This window comes from Lolium rigidum, chromosome 7 (assembly GCF_022539505.1).
Source record: "Lolium rigidum isolate FL_2022 chromosome 7, APGP_CSIRO_Lrig_0.1, whole genome shotgun sequence".
In the NCBI taxonomy this organism is placed as follows: Eukaryota; Viridiplantae; Streptophyta; class Magnoliopsida; order Poales; family Poaceae; genus Lolium; species Lolium rigidum.
In genome coordinates, this window is record NC_061514.1 from 322,562,071 (window position 1) to 322,579,573 (window position 17,503).

The following is a 17,503-nucleotide window of genomic DNA, read 5'->3' on the forward strand; positions in this document are numbered from 1 at the left end:
CCAGATCGCTCCTGTTGGTGCTCTGCTCGCCGATCTATCAAACTAGCTAGTTGACCTTTGAGTCGAGTGTCCATCCATGGAGTAGTACTGGTACATGTAGAAGAAGCACTTTAGTTTTGGTGAATGACATGGTGATCCCAACTCTCAAGTCAACGGAGGCTGAGTCGAGTAAATCAAGTGAACCAATAAAACCACTCACCAGTAAGCTAAGCTCGTTCAGTCAGAACTCAGAACTGTTGCTAGCTAGCATGCCTGCATGAGTTGTCGTAATATTTTCCCATGTCCTCTAATTTTGATTGGTTGCCTGCAGAATTCTCCAACCGCACCAACCGACCTCTTCACCTAAAACCATGCATGTGCAATGGTGGTAGAAGAAACAACATTCTTTTGGGGTACGTTTACTTGACAAATAAAAATGGAATTGTAACACACCTCTGCTGTATCAGCCGAATTTTTTAATAATACTTTTTTCTTCATTATTACCACGAAGAATACTTGATTTTGAACTTTGTTAGAAATAATATGTATCGGGCTGGGCTAGCCCAAAGGGCCTTGCGGGTCAGTGTTTCCCGAAAAGCACCCTGGTCCGCCGGCAACGAAGGTCGGGTTGCTCTTTCCCGAAAGATTGACTCATACTACTCTGGCACATGACTAGTATTTTTTCACGCAAGAGCAAAATTGTTATATTCCTGACAACTGGAGGGTATTTTCGGGAGATTGAAGTTTGTCCAATGAGCTGAGGTTTAGCCCCGATCCACCACAATCGCTCGGCTGAGTGGGATTGGTGTCAGCGCCATCGAGGTCGGCATTGGGATGCGGCGCAGAAGGATCTGGCGGCGGGGCAAACCGTAGTAGTGGTGGCTCTGGTTCGTGCGAAAGAGTGGAACGTGAGGAGGAGTGGGGTTCGAAACGAAATGACCGAGGGTCTGAAGCAGCCCAAGTAGAGATAGGTGCGGCCCATGCTGAAGCGGGATGGGACAACCATAGTTTAACGTATTGGAGCTGAGGAGGATAGGGAAGAGCTTCCTTCTTTTTAATTAGTGTACATAGATATATGAGTTTTAGTTAACCAAATCCACTGAGACATTTCTTTAACTAGTTAGGGGACGTACAATGCGATGATGTCAGTCTTCCCTTAGAGATGCCACGTCAGATTTTTGCTTAATTAGAGAAGAGAGAATGAAGAGAGAAAATGTTGTCTTCCCTTAGCTATGGGGTCATCTCTTAAGAAATAAGAGAAAAACTATTTTCTCCATTATATCACATATGTCCCCTTAGCAACAAATTTCCTACCAAAATTTAATTATTCGTATTAATTTCTCGAGATGGTTGTAAGAGATAATGCATTGTATGACTTATATCTAATATCTTCTCTAATTGATGTGGCGGGGTAAGGGAAAGCATGCCTTGTCTACCATTGTACATGCTCTTAGGAGATAACTGCAAGTTTTTGGAGAAAAGGCGTTGCGGTTGAAAAAGTCAGAGTTACTAGACAGGTTCTTACAAAGAAAATAATACTAGCAAGTTGGATTATATTGAAGCCAAACCATAGTTCCCGAGCCTATACAAACAACCCTCTCCTTGTTTGGACAACCACACATTAACAGCCTAGAATCTACTCATATACTTAGGGCCACTTCTTTTCGGCTTCTCCGGCAGCTTCTGGGAGAAGCTTCTTTCCATCTACTTCTCCCAGAAGCCTGAATCCCAAATTTGTTTTGGCTTATAATCTAGTTTGAACTAAACTCGAGTATAAGTCGAAACAAATTTAGAATTCAGGATTTTGGGAGAAGCTGGTAGGAAGAAGCTTCCCCATAAGCCACCGTAGAAGCCGAAAAGAAGTGGGCCTTAACTGCTAGCGACTAAATTAATTCCTAGAAATAATTAAGCTGATAAAGAGTTGCTGGCACGCCGAGGATAATAACGGCATTGGATGGAGACTGCATGCTCGAATGAACCGCCGGGCATATGCTCCTGGCAGAACTAGCTCTCCCATTGGCTAAGAGAGAGGTGGGCCCCACAACAGTGCTGCCAAGTTTTCTAATTAAGGACGGAATACATATGAAAATACATAAAGCTTGGACCACGAATCAATTGCTCTGTGCATACACCAGACATGAGACCAGTAATTGAATGCGAAGACAGTTCACCTAGCCCAAACTATCTCTCTCCGTGCTTCTTCTCACGGCTTCTTCTCCATGCTTCTTCTCACGACGCACGCCGGCATGACCACGAGCTAGAGCGCCGTCCGCTCATGGATTACGGGATCGAGGCTGCCGATGGCCGTTGCATATTTGACGCCGCGTCTCGTGCAGCGCTCGATGCGGAACCAAGCGAGAACGGCGACTGATGCGGAACCAGGCGAGACCGATTGACTGAGGTGTGCAACCAGGCGAGGTCGCCAGCGTGGCGCGGCAACATCACTGTTTTAACTCGTCTCAGGCTGGAGCGCTTGAACGGAGGCGCCGCCGTCGACATTGATGATGCCTTCTTCATCCCCAGTCTAATCCCCACACGCGTCGCTGTCGCCGCCCAGTTCCAACGCCAGCTGATCTTGGGGTAAGCAGCTACCCCGGCTACTCGACCTGCTGATGTGATGTGCCCCGACGAAGTATGCGGGCAGACGCGAGGGAGCAGCAAAACAGCCAGCTGCAGCGGATGACCTGGACACATCAGCTCCGACAGACTGGTCCCACGCAGCAGCTCCGGCGCTTCGATGGCCAGGTGCGACCGCGGTCGAGGGGGACTGCTCCGACACGGCAGCTCCGGTGATTCGGAGCAGTCCCCCTCGACCGCGGCCGCACCTGGCCATCGGAGCGCCGGAGCTGCTGCGTGGGACCAGTCCGTCGGAGCTGATGTGTCCAGGTCATCCGCTGCAGCTGGCTGTTTTGCTGCTCCCTCGCGTCTGCCCGCATACTTCGTCGGGGCACATCACATCAGCAGGTCGAGTAGCCATGGAAACTCCGATCTATTTATGTGTTAGTTCGTGGACGCGTTTTGGTGGTGGTGGTCATGTTGCTGGTTATTTAGTTGGCCCGATGGTTCAGAAATAATTAATTAATTATTTAGTTGGTATAGTAGTAATTATTTATTTAGTTGGCCCGTTGGTAACATACCAGTGGTAACGGACTACTGGTCGCGTGCCCACGACCAGTAACTTCTGGTAGCAAGCACGCCTAGCATGCCTGTAATTCCGCTGCTCGTAGCGCACACCGTAGATAACACGCTGCTAGTAGTTATTTTGGAATTATAAAATAAATAGAGAGACTACATACATTATAGTTCTGTCTAGATACATTACACAGTTCAGTAAGATAAATTGCTAGCCACACAAAAGTAGAACATAATTGCCAACAAATGCCAAGGAGAGGATACCCGTCAACAAGGTTGACATCCAAATATCTACAGTTTGCCGTTGGGTAAGAATCAGAGAGGTTCACGTGAACATGGTGATGGACTCCCGCAGTGCATTTCTGTGACACTGGTCGGGTATACTTAAAACTTGCAAAGTTGATGATATCTGTTCTAAGCTATGAAGCATTACTGAGAAGGATGCATCATATTCTGGTGCGGATCATAAGGCAAAATTGAAATTATCCGTCATGTGTTTCATTATTGATTTTCTTTTTGCGAAATCATTATTGATTTCAATTCTACCAGTAAGAAAGTAATCTTTTTGTAAACAGACATAGAACTTCTGAAGACAATCTTCATACATATTATGATGTACTAGTAACTATGCAATGTTTTTTTTCTTTCGATAAAGGGCGCTTTTTTACTCAAATTAAAGTAATACACCCGGCCTCTGCATAGCTAGGATGCACACAGCTGCAACAATCCACAAGATAGCACTAAAAAGGAAAACAATATGTCTCAGCTATTACAAAACAAAAATGAGTCTAAGACGAATGAAGGTCGATCCGCAAATCACGCTGCCATCCATGTTGGGAAAAAATATCCCCCGCCGTGTCCTCCAACCGTGTAGACACCTCCATAAATATGTCGCGATGCTTCACACGTTGTAGTTGTGACCACAAACGGAGCGTAGCTGTACACCGGTAGATGACCTGCATAAGAGAAAAAAAAAATTATTAAAAACCTTGTCATTTCTACATAGGCATAGCGACCATATAATGGCAATCGCTCCCCCCCCCCTAATAAGTCGGTTGAACCTAGAATCAACACCATTAAGCTAATTGCCGAATAAATTCGCAACGCTCCGAGGTGGATATAAGGTAGAACCTATCTGGATGACTGACCATATAGATCTTGCAAATTTGCATTGAAAGAATAAGTGTTTAAAGTCTCATCGTGATGACAGAATACACACTTCTTATTTCCTTGCCAATTGTGTTTTGCAAGGTTATCCTTGGTAAGAATTACTCCTCTACGAAGATACCACGCAAACACTTTAGTTTTAAGTGGGATTCATTTTCCAAAAAAAAATTATTATGATCAACTGGAACATCGGGTTGAATTAAAGCATTATACATAGAAGCTCCGAGAAAGTGTCATTCTTGAGAAGTATTGTGAGCAACAGTACAATATCATAACTTTCAAAGTAAGCATCTCTTATTCTAATACATAGAAGTGATAAAAAAAAGCAACATGGACATAAAGCTGAGGTGCAGATATGTCTTCGTACATTGCCACGCGCGCATGACGATGGATCTTTTGTATCACTTGGATGGAATACCGTTTGACCACACATGTGGGATTGCTTTCAGTTCCAGGTCATACTTTCTGCTTACCGTCAACCGAAATTTCTCAGACTTGTCAAGAGTAGCGATGGTAACTCCATCGGGGAGCATCCAGTCATAGTGATACAGAAGGTTTGCCAGTACGATGTCCACGGTCGACGTTGCGAACACCATACCAGGGCACTGCCGCCGTCCAGCTCCAAAGGGAATGTATTGAGCATATGACCCATGGTAATCAATGCTATTGTTCTCAAATCGCTCAGGTTTAAACTCTTCAGGATTTTCCCAATATCTCTCTTCTCTGGAAATAGCAAAGAGACTAACAAAGACGTCGGTCCCTTTAAGAATGTCATAGCCCATAATGTTGCAATCCTCTCTAGCTGAACGGGCAAAGAGGGGAACCGGTGGGTGCAACCTGAGAACCTCCTTGATGACATTTTGCATGTAGTGGAGTTCAGCAAGGTCGCTGTTTGTTATGACAGTGCGGTGCTCGCGAAGAACCTGGCGGATTTCTTGTTGTGCCTTAGCCATGACTCGAGGGTTGGTTACAAGCTCCGTCATAGTCCACTCCAAAGCGCTCGCTGATGTGTCGGTGCCGCCAGCAAATATGTCCTGAAAACGACCACGAGATGATGCATTATATGTATGAAGAAGAATACATATATGAGAAGAAGTAAGCAACGATAAATTAAGGAAAGCTAGCACTCACAAACAAGACGGCGCCCATCACATCCGTGGTAAGAGGGAATTGTAGGGTGTCTTCCCGCTGCAGCCTGAGCAGAGCACCAAGCAGGTCCTCCTCGTCGGTGCTGGATACTCCATGGCTAGTAGCCTTGCGCTCGTCGACAATCTCGGCGATGATGCGCTGGATGCCGTCGTAGACTTTCCTGACCTCGCGCTCGCCGTTGCTGAACCAGCGCACGAGCTGCGAGGAGGGGAAGAGGTCGACGAGGCTGGAGCCGGACACAAGCGTGAAGGCCTTGTCCAGCTCACTAATGTACTCATCCTGCTGCCTGAACTTGCCGCCGAAAACAGCCCGCGACACCACGTCGTTGCTGAGGGCCGACACCTTCTTGCTGAAGTTGACCATGGCGCCATCCAGGGCGCCGGCAGTGATGGAACGGAGGAGGTTGCCTACCTCATCAGCCCTGATGTCCTCCATGCGCCTCACCTGCTTGGCGCTGAGGAGCTCCACCACGCACACCTTGCGCATCTGGCGCCAGTGGTCGCCGTAAGGGGCAAAGGCGATGTCCTTGCCGTCACAGCCGAATATGTCGAATGTCACGCTGCGTGTCCGGTCTGAGAAGGCCAGGTCGTTGGTCTTTAGCATCAGCGACGCCGCCTCGGCGCTGGAGACGACCACCGTGGGGGTCTCGCCTAGCTTCAGGAACATCACCGGACCATAACGGCGAGACAGCTCAAACATCTTGCGGTACGGCATCTTGCTGATCACGTGGTGGAGACTGCCGATCATCGGGAGGGTCCATGGCCCAGGAGGCAGCTTCGCCTTGCTCCTGCCACCGGAAAACTTGACAAAACAAAGGGCCACCAACGTGGATAGGGCTGTGAGACACAGGATGTACACCCCTTCCATTGCACCCGCCCCTAGCTTAGCTTCTCAAGTGCAGTGATCGATCGATAACCTATTTGGTTTCTTGGCTGCCACCTTCAACAGATCATCAGTACGTATATATACATGCACACTTGTGTATGTTTGCAGAGTCCAAAGTCTCGGCACGTTTCGTTGGAATTCAAGGTACCTACATCACGCTGACGGCACGTGTGGTTGAAGTCATGTATTCTACCAACAACCTACGCATGGGCACAAAAAAAAATTACTTAGGGCAAGATGAATTTCGTTGGAGCTTACAATCCAACCAATGAAAAATTCTATGTAAGTTCATTATACAATGCTATTATCTAACCGGAAATACCAGTTGATATAAACAAGAAGATTTGGAAGATGAAGATACACCTCAAAATTGAGATTTTCTTCTGCTATTTGCGTCGAGGAGTAATCCGAACCTAAGATAATCTTGTGAAACGTAATTGGCATGGGAATAGGCAGTGTGTTTTTGTCAACACAGTGAGACGATTAAAAACTTATTCTTTCAATGCCGCTTTGCCAGATATATATAGTCATGCATCCAAATAGCTTCTGATCTGTATCCCCCGACTAGTGTGGCCAACATCTTTGGTAATTGGCTTCATGAAATCGATCACAGATTTATAACGTTTATTAGGGTGGGAGCGTTTGCCATTATATTTTCGAGGATACACCATGGAAATGTGTATCAATCGCATAGAAGAAAGCTAAAGAAGGCAAAGTCGATGCTGCCCACATGGGGGCGGGGGGGGGGCAGCTCCATACACACGCCTATTCTCCTAGCTACCACGGGAGAAGACTAGGATCAAAAAAATGAAAAGGGGGCCACGAAAGAGTTTGGCGAGCCGCCACCTATCAAACTCCACACTAATCCTATCTCTAATGGTGAGGTGCGAAGCCGCCACGCCGTTGAAGACCACATCGTTGCGGTGCCTCCAAATACACCAGAACACTAGGATGATCGCGGTCCGCATGTCCCGCTTATGGGCCGCCGGGCAGGTACGTGAAGACCGCCAATCCAGAAGGTCAGTGTCCGCCGCTGGAAGCCAGTCCTCCTTGCCCCAACAGCGAAGGGCCCAAAACCAGACCTCCCGCGACACCACACATCCAAGGAGAAGATGTTGCAGGGACTCCGGCTCCTGGTCGCACAGTGGACAGGCCGGTGGGCGGGGCAAGCCACGTCTCTGAAGTCTATCAGCCGTCCAACAGCGGTTCTTCGCGGCGAGCCACGCAAAGAACTTGCAACTGGAGGGGGCCTGGGAAAGCCAAATCTCATCGGAGATAGGCTCCCTCACCTATCCCGCAAAGAAGGCTTCATAGGCCGACTTGGCGGTGTAGCAACCGTCAGGCGACCACCTCCACAGGGGCAGATCCTCTCGCTCGGGGTCCAAATGGAAGTTGGCCAGCCTTTGCCAGAGTAAGAAAAACTCTGGGAGAGCCTCGACGCTCATATCGGGGCCACAATCGTGAAGCCACTGGCCCGAGAGGCCGTCCCTCGCCGAGCATGCCACTGCTCTCCTCCTCGAGACTATACTAGCCACGTTCGGAGCGATCTCCGCCACTTTGGCGCCGTCAAGCCAGCGATCCGTCCGGAATCTAGCCCGGACACCATTGCCCACGGTGTAACAGATAGCAGCTTCCGAGATTGCCATGCAGAGGCTGGGGAGTTGAATGTTGAACTCCGCCCAAGCCTTAGATGGGTCCACCTTTTACAGCCACGCCCAACGACATCAAAGAGCAAGGTTGAGGAGGCGGAGGTTTGGAATACCTAGGCCCCCAAGCTGCTTCGGGGAAGCCACCCTGTCTCACGCGACCAAGCAGTGACCACCCGAGATCTCCCGACGCCCTTTCCAAAGGAAGGCGCGACAAATCTTCAACAACGCCTCAACGACCTTCAGAGGGATGTCCAGCGACATCATGGCGTGAACCGGGATCGCCGAGAGAGTAGTCTGGACCAGAATGGTCCTCCCTCCCCGGGTGAGAAGGTTGGCGCACCACGGTTGCAGCCTATTGGCCGCACTATCCACCACGGGCTGCAGCTGTGCCGCTGTCACCTTTCTGAGTCCAAGGGAGAGTCCCAAGTACTTGAAAGGGAACGAGGCCACCTCGCAGCCAAGGATAGAGTTGGTCAGGTCCACTTGCTCCTGAGAGCAGCGAATGGGGTGAAGCGAGCACTTGGCCAGGTTCGTGCGTAGGCCCGATGCCACCCCAAAGTCCTCCACGATCTGAGCGCAGGCTTGGATATCCAACCTGGTGGGTCTGACGAAGGTGACCACATCATCGGCATACATCGAGGTGCGATGCCGGAAACCACTAGAGGAAAGCTCCGTGAGCAAGCCCACGTCCGCCGCCCTCTCAAACATGAGATGGAGAACATCCATCACCGTGTCAAAGAGCAAAGGGGAGAGAGAGGGTCACCCTGGCGGAATCCACGGCGGTTGAAGATGAGCGCCCCGGCCTGACCGTTGACCAACACATGGGTAGAAGCCGAGCTAAGCAGCCCGCCCACCATGGAGGTCCACTTACTGCCAAAGCCTAACCGGGACATCACCTCGAAGAGGAATGCCCAATCCACAGTGTCGAAAGCTTTGGTGATGTCGAGCTTCAAAAGGATGGCATCGCGCTTAAGCGCATGCAGCTTCCGGGCAGTATGATGCACCAACAGGAAGTTGTCATGAAGGCATCTCCCACGTTATCTTGCCATTATATGGTCGTTATGGCTGTGTAGAAATGACAAAGTTTTTAATGACAAGAATTGTTCTCTCTTGCAGGTTATCTACAGATGTACCGCTACTCTCCGTTCGTGATCTGCGCTACAGAAGGTGGAAAACCGCGATCTATTTACACATGTTTGTACACTGTTGGAGAACACGGCGAGGGATACTTTTTCCCTACATGTATGGCAGCATAATCTACGGATTGGACCTCCGCCTTCACCTTAGGCGTTTTACATTTACTCTGTCTGTTATGTAATTCGTCTTTTTTACCCCCAGACTTTTGAGATTTTTTGAACGGATATGTGCATCTTAGCTATGCAGAGGTCAGATATAATTGCTTCTTATGAGTAATAAAGCGCTCATCATCTAAAAAATCAAGATTAATTAGCTAGGGCTAAAATCACTGCGAATTGTTATCAATTCGACTGGCTAGAACAAGCAAAAAAATTGTATGTTCTCCATCTCCAATTGTTTAACTTATCTGCGAAGTCGTGTTTTTGGGTCTAATTTTTGCTGACTAGTGAATCTCCACTGCTACTCTTCTATTTCTTTAAGCGGTGCTAAATAACTAAACATACACCGTTCTGTTTTCGGGTCAAACTTTTCATGACGTGCGCAGTCAAACATGTGTTTGAGGACTAATAAAAAAGTCAGGACAACCATGCATGTTTTGACTACAAGCTGTGATAGAGGCGAAGTCCATGGAGTTGCTTGTCCACTAGAGACAAAACTATCATGTACTGCTGCATGGCCACATTATTTCGTAGAGAGTACTCTCGCGAAGACCTAAACCGCATGTCTGCTAATGTTTTCAACTTACAGGGCCACACGGTTTTGCTATTCGGAATACTAGCACCTTTGGCAGCCAATATTTTGGCTGGTCGGATGGAGTAAATTATATAAAGCTATCACAATTGGGATTCAAATATCCATTTTTCTACTTTTTGCCAAAAACTACATATTCTCGTGCTTGGTAAACAAATCGTACTAATACCCGTATAACAACATTTTGACAACATTTCTGGTCAGTGGGGTCACTTGTCAAGGCTGACATAACTGCACATGTGGAAATCGAGCCGAGGTGGACCATGGGGCCCACATGTCATCTGTCTCCCCCTCCTGAAAAAGATATGCAGGGCAGGTACAACATGTCCGGGATGTGCCGCTCACCACCCCACACGTGGTGCCCGTGCGGCACGGTCGCACCATCGTTGTCCAAGCGTGGTCGATGCTGCTCGACATGTTACACAAGGGTGGAAGACAACACTTGCCGAGGAGCAGAGCTTGACGCGTTGTGGCCCTCGCGCCGATGCAAGGCGGCGCGGCTAGCGCGGGAGGCAAGAGTAGCTAGGTCGCCGCAGAGAGAGGGAGGCGTGGAAGGAGCACACAATCTTGGCGGCAGTGTGGAGCAAGGGCGCATGCGAGAATATGGGAGCGGGAGGATCGGAAGAGAAATGGGAGGAGGGAGAAGAAGATATGGGAAAGAAGTTGGGGATGACATGTGGCAGGTCCACCTGAGCTCATCCTTCACATGTGCAGCCATGTCAGCCATTAAAGGTGTTGCATATCGATCAGAATTATTGTTAGAAGGATATCGGTGCGATTTGTAACTCCGCAAACTAGAACTTGTAGTTTTTTTAATAAAATTATGTGAAATAATTAGCCTACCTCTAATTATGATAGTTTTATGTAATTAATCTTGTCGAACAAGACTTCATCAATCTGCAGGGTAGGGTATGCTAGAAACAAGAATGATTTGTAGACTTCTGACTGGAAAGTGTTTTTTGACTCTCGAGCTCCGGTGCTCTCGTTATTTTAAAAAGTACTTTTACAAGTTATCAAAAAATCTAAATATAATTCTAGAGATTGTCAGTGATACCTCTCACACTCATGGAAAATCTCAACCCGAAGTTCTTTTCACTTTGTGCTATATAAAAATGACAAAATTTGATATGTCTTGAAGATTTGAAAATGTACTACTCAGATCTACCCTTTTTTGTGTAGTTTAGAATATAAAGTATTTGAAATTAATATTTTACATGGTTTTGCGATACACCTTTGACTATATGCGGATTTTTTGAGATTTTTTTGAGAATAAATATGATCTTTTATTTTTTCTAAAAATAGGAGATCACTGGTGTTCATGTGCACAAATCTCTGTGCACTTCAGACGGTCAACTTTTTGTTGGATAATTAGGCACAATTTCCATGATTAATTCCAGAATATTAAGCATGACGATAGTAACTACTAACATGTGAAACTCGAACATACTAGATGCAGTGATCAACATGAACAGTAGCAGAGCAAACAGTACAACATCCATCGCTAAACAGATCGAGATATGTCGCACGTACCGATCTGGTGGAGGTGACGGTGAAGGTGTAGCAGAAGTAACGTTGTTGATGACAACGTTGTTGACGACGGGGAGGATGGGTCGAAGTAGACGGCGTTGAAGACGACGCTAGGCAGCACCGCCCGACTTGGACGGAAGGCGACCCGTGATGAAGAACTTGAACAGTCGCGCGAGCGCTTCCCAAAAACCTAATTCGCCCTCTCCCGTACAGGATCGCAAGGACGAGCGGTTCCGGAGACCTGCTCTCCCATTCGCCGATGCATGTCGGCGCGCGGATGGAGTAGGCTACGATGGCGGCACAAGCAGAGAGAGGTGGTAAAACCCTAACTCGTATATTAGATGTGTTTCTGCGGTAGCCGGGCAGGAGATTATATAGGCTCAGGAATAGCCCACGGTCCGGGAGCGACCCGAACCGACTAACTGCGACGCGTCCGAGTCGAGTCGAGCGAGGAGGAGGAGGAGGAGAGCGTGTGAACCTCTCCTATTCTTACTCACTTACTAGTGGTGGAACAACCCACCTTATAAGGTGGTCTAACTTCCTCCCAACTTTCCATGTGTGACTAAACTTCGCACCTCTTGCCACTCCCTAGTGAGCTGCCACCCACTTGGGCTCAAACTCACAAGACTGCCACCATGTGGGCTTTGAGATTTATAGCGAAAACTGAAATCTAATTTGGGCCATTAAAAATGGGCCCAATATTTCAACTTTCTGCCACAAGATGTCTGACATGGAAACGGAGACCCCTGGAGAGGCTTGGCCCCAACAAGGCACCCTCTGGCGATCTGGTTAGACATTTAGATTTCCCTACATTTTAGACATGCTGTTTTGGCTCGTAGTTCAAATACACCTATAAAAAGCGCATTCCAAATATATTTTAAAATGGTTTTTTAAATGTTAAATTATACATTCTATGTTCACACATAATTTTTTGTGAGCTGTCTAAAAAAGACAAACAATTCCCATGAGAAGCTGGTATAGAGCACCAGAATTTGTCTTCTTTACATAAATCATGAGTTATTATTTCGCGAGACTTTGTGTGCCGACATAGGACACCTAGAATTTTTCTTCAGATTTTTTTTTATATTTTGAAATATGTTACTTCACCTTCGACCATTAATCTTCATAGTTTAGTTTAGGTATATTACATTGGTGTGTTCTCCTCAATTATTTTTGTTGCCTGAGATGGTGTCATACGAAACAAAGGCTCAATAACCCCCCTATAATTCTCCCTACAAAGAAATTGTTGAATCGTCCACTCTACTGCGAAACAACCATGGAAAGATAACAAAAGAACAAGCCATAAGAACCCTTCCTTATTATGCTTTTAGTAGAGTGTATAACATTTTTTTTCTTTTCTCTCGTAAAACTAAGATTTACGTCCAGATTAATGGTCCATGGAGGAGACCAGCCGCCTCTTTGACGACAGAATTCTGTTCGCTCCAACTTCTTCTGTGAACTTTTCATTTCCAATAAAAAGAACCTATTTTAGTTTTTACCTAGTTTACTTCATATCAGTGCTGCATAAACGCTCAGAGGATGCCATAGGAGTGTCACGGGTGTACAATTCAACATACCAGCACGTGCAAGAAGATCAAGAGCATACTTGCGCTGTCGAAGAACCAGACTACCAGAAGTAGGCGAAGATACCTCAGTCTCAAGAAAGTAGTGCAGAACACCGAGGTCCTTGACGGAGAACTCAGACCGGAGTTGACTGAGCAGGCGGGGAATAGCAGCCGATATAGAGCTGAGAACAATAATGTCATCAACATAGACCAAGAGATAGATAGTAACATCCTTGCGGCGCAGAACAAATAGAGATGTATCAGCCACTGAAGGAGAGAATCCCAGGGAGCCCAACACAGAGCTGAGACGAGCATGCCAAGCACGAGGAGCCTGCTTCAGTCCATATAAAGATCTAACAAGCTTGCAGTAATGACCAGGCTTATCAGAATATGGTTCACTCTTAGAGTCTTTTACCCCCTTTATTTTTTCATTTTTGGATCGTGTATGTTTTCCGACTAAAACCGCAAAGCTGGATATTTCTGCCTAGGCGTGTATGAAAGTTGTGATTTTCAAAATCGTCCTTTAGGACGTAAGCTTAAGTTTTCTGGTGGACAAGTTTTTCGTTGCGAACTCATGGATTCCTGGTAGCGACTTCTGGTACCTTGGCTGGGGGCTTGTTTCCGCGGTTATTGACGGATCGCCATTGGGCTTCGTCGCCGCAGGCGAGCTTTTTTGGCTAAAGGTCTTCCGACTCGTGGAAGGTCAAGTGAGCAAGCCAGAAAACTTAGAAACTAGCACTTTCTTTTTCAACGAACGAAACATGCATTCATAAAATATAAAGGATCGCAGGATAATTTTTCCACCCACATGCAGATGTTTCGTCCCTAGCTACTTAAAAATACTTAAGTTTTATTACAAACCCTCGATGGGGCCAAAATGATGCATTGTTTTCTTGCCACAGGAATAAGTTTTTCACTGGTCTTTGATCGGAGGGGAACTGCCTTGGACATCTGGTTCAATTTCGCCATTTTCCTCATCTTGAGGCGGAGAAGATGCGTCATCGTCATCACTCTCTTTATCCTCTTCACTCGGAGACGTCGCGCTGTCCTTGGATTTGCCCTTCCTGGCCTCCTTGGAGCTAGTCCAGGTATATTGGCTCCCGTCGCCAGATCCGGTAGGTCGAGTCTCTGCCTCACGTTCCTTATGAAGCTCTGCTTCAAGAGGCTCGTCGGCAGGAAGAACCATCTTATCATAAAATTCATCATGGCGGATCCTTCGGGCGATGCGGGTGTCATAGCCGCTAGCTGCATTCAGAAGCGCATTGACGTCCGAAGCCGGAGGAACACCGGAAGTGACCCTGTCAATATCAAGATCCGGGTTGTGAGCCAGGCACATGACCAAGGACATTGCAGCAGCGCCTCGAGCCAATGAAGCTTGAAGATCTACAACCAGCTCCAGAAGAAGGTCCATTCTTTGAATAAGCTTGCGGACGTCGCAAGTACGGCTCTTCTTAATCGCCAAATTATGGCAAATCTTCCGGCAGGTTGAGATAAGGTCTTTGCAGTCATCTCCGGCGAGCTGGAGAAGGTCATCACGGGGAAACTGGCTCCGACGCTCTTCGTCATATCCGAGAAGCTCTACATGAGATGATCGGAGATAAGCATAAGATTGAGTTCAACGGATAAGTTTTATTTGACGAGTTCCGGATACGTACCCATGACATCCGCGTTGAGTAAGTCCCGGTGCTTCTCCGCCGTATCCATGTACTTCCGGAGCCTGTTAATTTCTTTCTGCTGCTTTTGAAGAGTGTCGCTGTCAACCTTTTGTTTCATGGCAAATTCGCCCTCTTTCTTGATAAGTTCAGAGTTCTTCTCCGCCAGCTGCTTTTCCGCCCGCTCCCGCTTTTGCTCCGCCTCCGCGAGCTTCGTCTCTAGATCTTGGTAAGAGGACCGCAGGTTCTCGAGTTCGGACGAGGCTGTGGCGAGGGAAGAAGATGCACCTATCCAAAGTTAAGTTAAAATCAATTTGATAGTCGAAACTTGGATTAATGGCAAGATTGGCCGGAAACCAACCTTGGGCTTCTGCCAGCTGTTTCTTCAGTTCTGCATTCTCTTCTTTTGCAGCCTGGATCTTCTCCGCCTGGCTCAAGGTTACGCGGTGCTGCAAGGCAATGTTCTTATGCAGCTCATAATGCAGCGCTTGCTGTTCCTGTAATAGAAACAGAGCAGGAGTAAATTCCGGTTACGCTATTTAAAAGTGGATCCTTTCGAAGCATTATTGCCGGAAAATTCTCCGGCATAACGCTTGGGGGCTACTACAACACTTTAAAAAATCTTCTTCAGTTTAAGTTTCTTCTAAGTATTTAGGTGCTAACTATTGACTAGTTTCCGCCTACATACTTGGGGGCTACTGGGAAGTACCTTGCGCTTGCAGAGGAGCTGGTCGCAGAACTGGCCGACCTCCTTTTTGAAATTCTGAATCTTCGACGATTCAGCATCAGGCTTCCCCCAGGCGTTGTTCAGCATGGCGTTAAGTAGATCTTGTTCCAGATCCCCACTTCTTCGCAGAGTTTGTTGAAAAACTTGGTAGCATACGCCTTGGGGGTGGAGGTAAGGTCGGTCGGATCGCTGAAGTTCTCCAGGAATCCGACGGCATCACTAGCCGCAGCTTCAGCCTTTCCCGAAGAATTAACTTCCGCTTCTTCTTGACCTTGGACCTCGGCTTCCTCTTGAGCAGGTCGCTTCGTGCCGGAGCTTCCTCCGCCTGCCTTCTCGCTACTTACTGGAATAATTTCCGGCTGAGCTTTGGTAGCGGGTGCATGCGAGGGTTGAGCTTTAGGCGGAGAAGGTTGGGGAGCTGCGTGGGAGGAGCTTGGCGGAGCTGGAGTAAGAGGACCAACAGCCAAAGATTTTTGCATGTATTTCGTGATAGGCTTTTGGATGTTGGTCCGAGTGGTGGTGGTGGTAGGGTTCCTACAAGGAAGTGAAGGAAAAGTATAAGTAACAAGTTGTACAAGTTAAAAAAAAGAGGCATCGAACTCGGAAAATTACGTAGCGCCGGGAATGAGCGGGCGCGACCTTTTTCCTGATGTGGACATCAGTTTAAGGCGCTCACGCTCCGCCTTCTTGGAGTCGAGTGGAGGGGGCTTGGTCTTGGCTTTCTTGGCGGAGGCCTCGCCACTGGCTCCGGCTTCGGAGCCGGAAATCCTGGCGCGGGGACGCTTGGTGGGCCGAGGAGCAACCTTCTTGGGTGCTTGCTCCTCCTCCTCATCATCGTCCTCCGGATCCTCCTCCGCCGCTTCGCCGCTGACGGGGACTCTGAGTATGGTGCGGAAATCCTCCTCCGCCAAAGAATTGAGCTGGAGAAGAAAGCAAGGAAAAGTTAGAACGCTTCACAAAATGAGAAGTTAAAAATAGTAAAGTACAGATGCGTACCGGTGGACACTGGTTGTTGATCTTGATGTCTTTCACTAACTCCGGGACCGGCTGGCCCCGGCCAATCTTCACAAGTGTTTTGATCCTCCTCTTGAGAGAATCCGCTGGCAGGTCGTGGCGGGTGACTCAGAGTTGATCATCCGCCCCGGTGTACTCGCAGATTAAGCGCGAGTTATACCTCAGCGGTTGGATCCGGCGAGAAAACCAGCTGAGGGTAAGTTTAGTTTCGGTTAGCCCATCGTGGACTAACCAAGAAATCCTTCGTGCGGCCTTCTCCAAGATCGGGAAGTGGGCGAGGGTGGGGACGAAGCTCTAGCTGTCAAGTTCTTCCGGAGGCTTGTTGATGAATTTGGGCAGCCCGTCGTGGACGCCCGGAACTTTGATGTTCTTCACGTAGAACCATCCGACGTTCCAGTACCGGACAGACTCGTGGGAAGAGTGAGGCGGATACATCCTACTAGGGCGGAGCATGAAAGTCATGCTTCCGCAGTTCACCATGGCTTTTTCCTTTGTTTCCTTCTTGACTCGGAAGAAAAACTGCCACAGGCGGTTTCTGAGATGCCCCTCGCAGAGCGTCACGAAATTCGAAAGGAGGAGATAGGAGTTAGGACAAATGTTGTGGGGCTGGAGACCGTAGGTGGAGAGGATGGAGAGAAAAAAACTCCGAGCAGGGGAGCAATAGGCCGCGCTCTACCCAGGCCTTCGTCGGGACGCATTCGTCCGGCTCTGTCTTGGGAGTGATGGAGTCTTTCATGAAACTCCAGTTTGGAGAAATCATGCCCTCGCTCTGGAGGTCTCTGAGCTCCGAGTCCTTGATCTCGCAAGGCCACCACTGCCCTTTTTCGCCCTCCCGGATCCGGGCCTTGGAAGCCTTCTTCATCTCCGCCTCCTGCACTTTAGCGGCTGATACGTCTCCAACGTATCGATAATTTCTTGTGTTCCATGCCACATTATTGATGTTATCTACATGTTATATGCACACTTTATGTCATATTCGTGCATTTTCTGGAACTAACCTATTAACAAGATGCCGAAGTGCCAGTTCCTGTTTTCTCCTGTTTTTGGTTTCAGAAATCCTAGTAACGAAATATTCTCGGAATCGGACGAAATCAACGCCAAAGATCTTAGAATCCCCGGAAGCATCCAGAACACACGAGAGGGACCAGAGGGGGCACGGGCCCACCACAC

At 48.0% G+C, this 17,503-nt stretch overlaps 1 protein-coding gene across 1 annotated transcript; it reads right to left on the reverse strand.

Moving 5' to 3' along the window:
* Nucleotides 1-4,662: 4,662 nt before the first annotated feature.
* Nucleotides 4,663-6,294, reverse strand: LOC124678661 (zealexin A1 synthase-like). Its single transcript, XM_047214529.1, has 2 exons — nucleotides 5,410-6,294; nucleotides 4,663-5,312 (listed from the first exon to the last, which is right to left on the reverse strand). Exons 1-2 carry the CDS (start codon nucleotides 6,292-6,294, stop codon nucleotides 4,680-4,682), a joined length of 1,518 nt encoding a protein of 505 aa, XP_047070485.1. The 3' UTR covers nucleotides 4,663-4,679.
* Nucleotides 6,295-17,503: the final 11,209 nt, after the last annotated feature.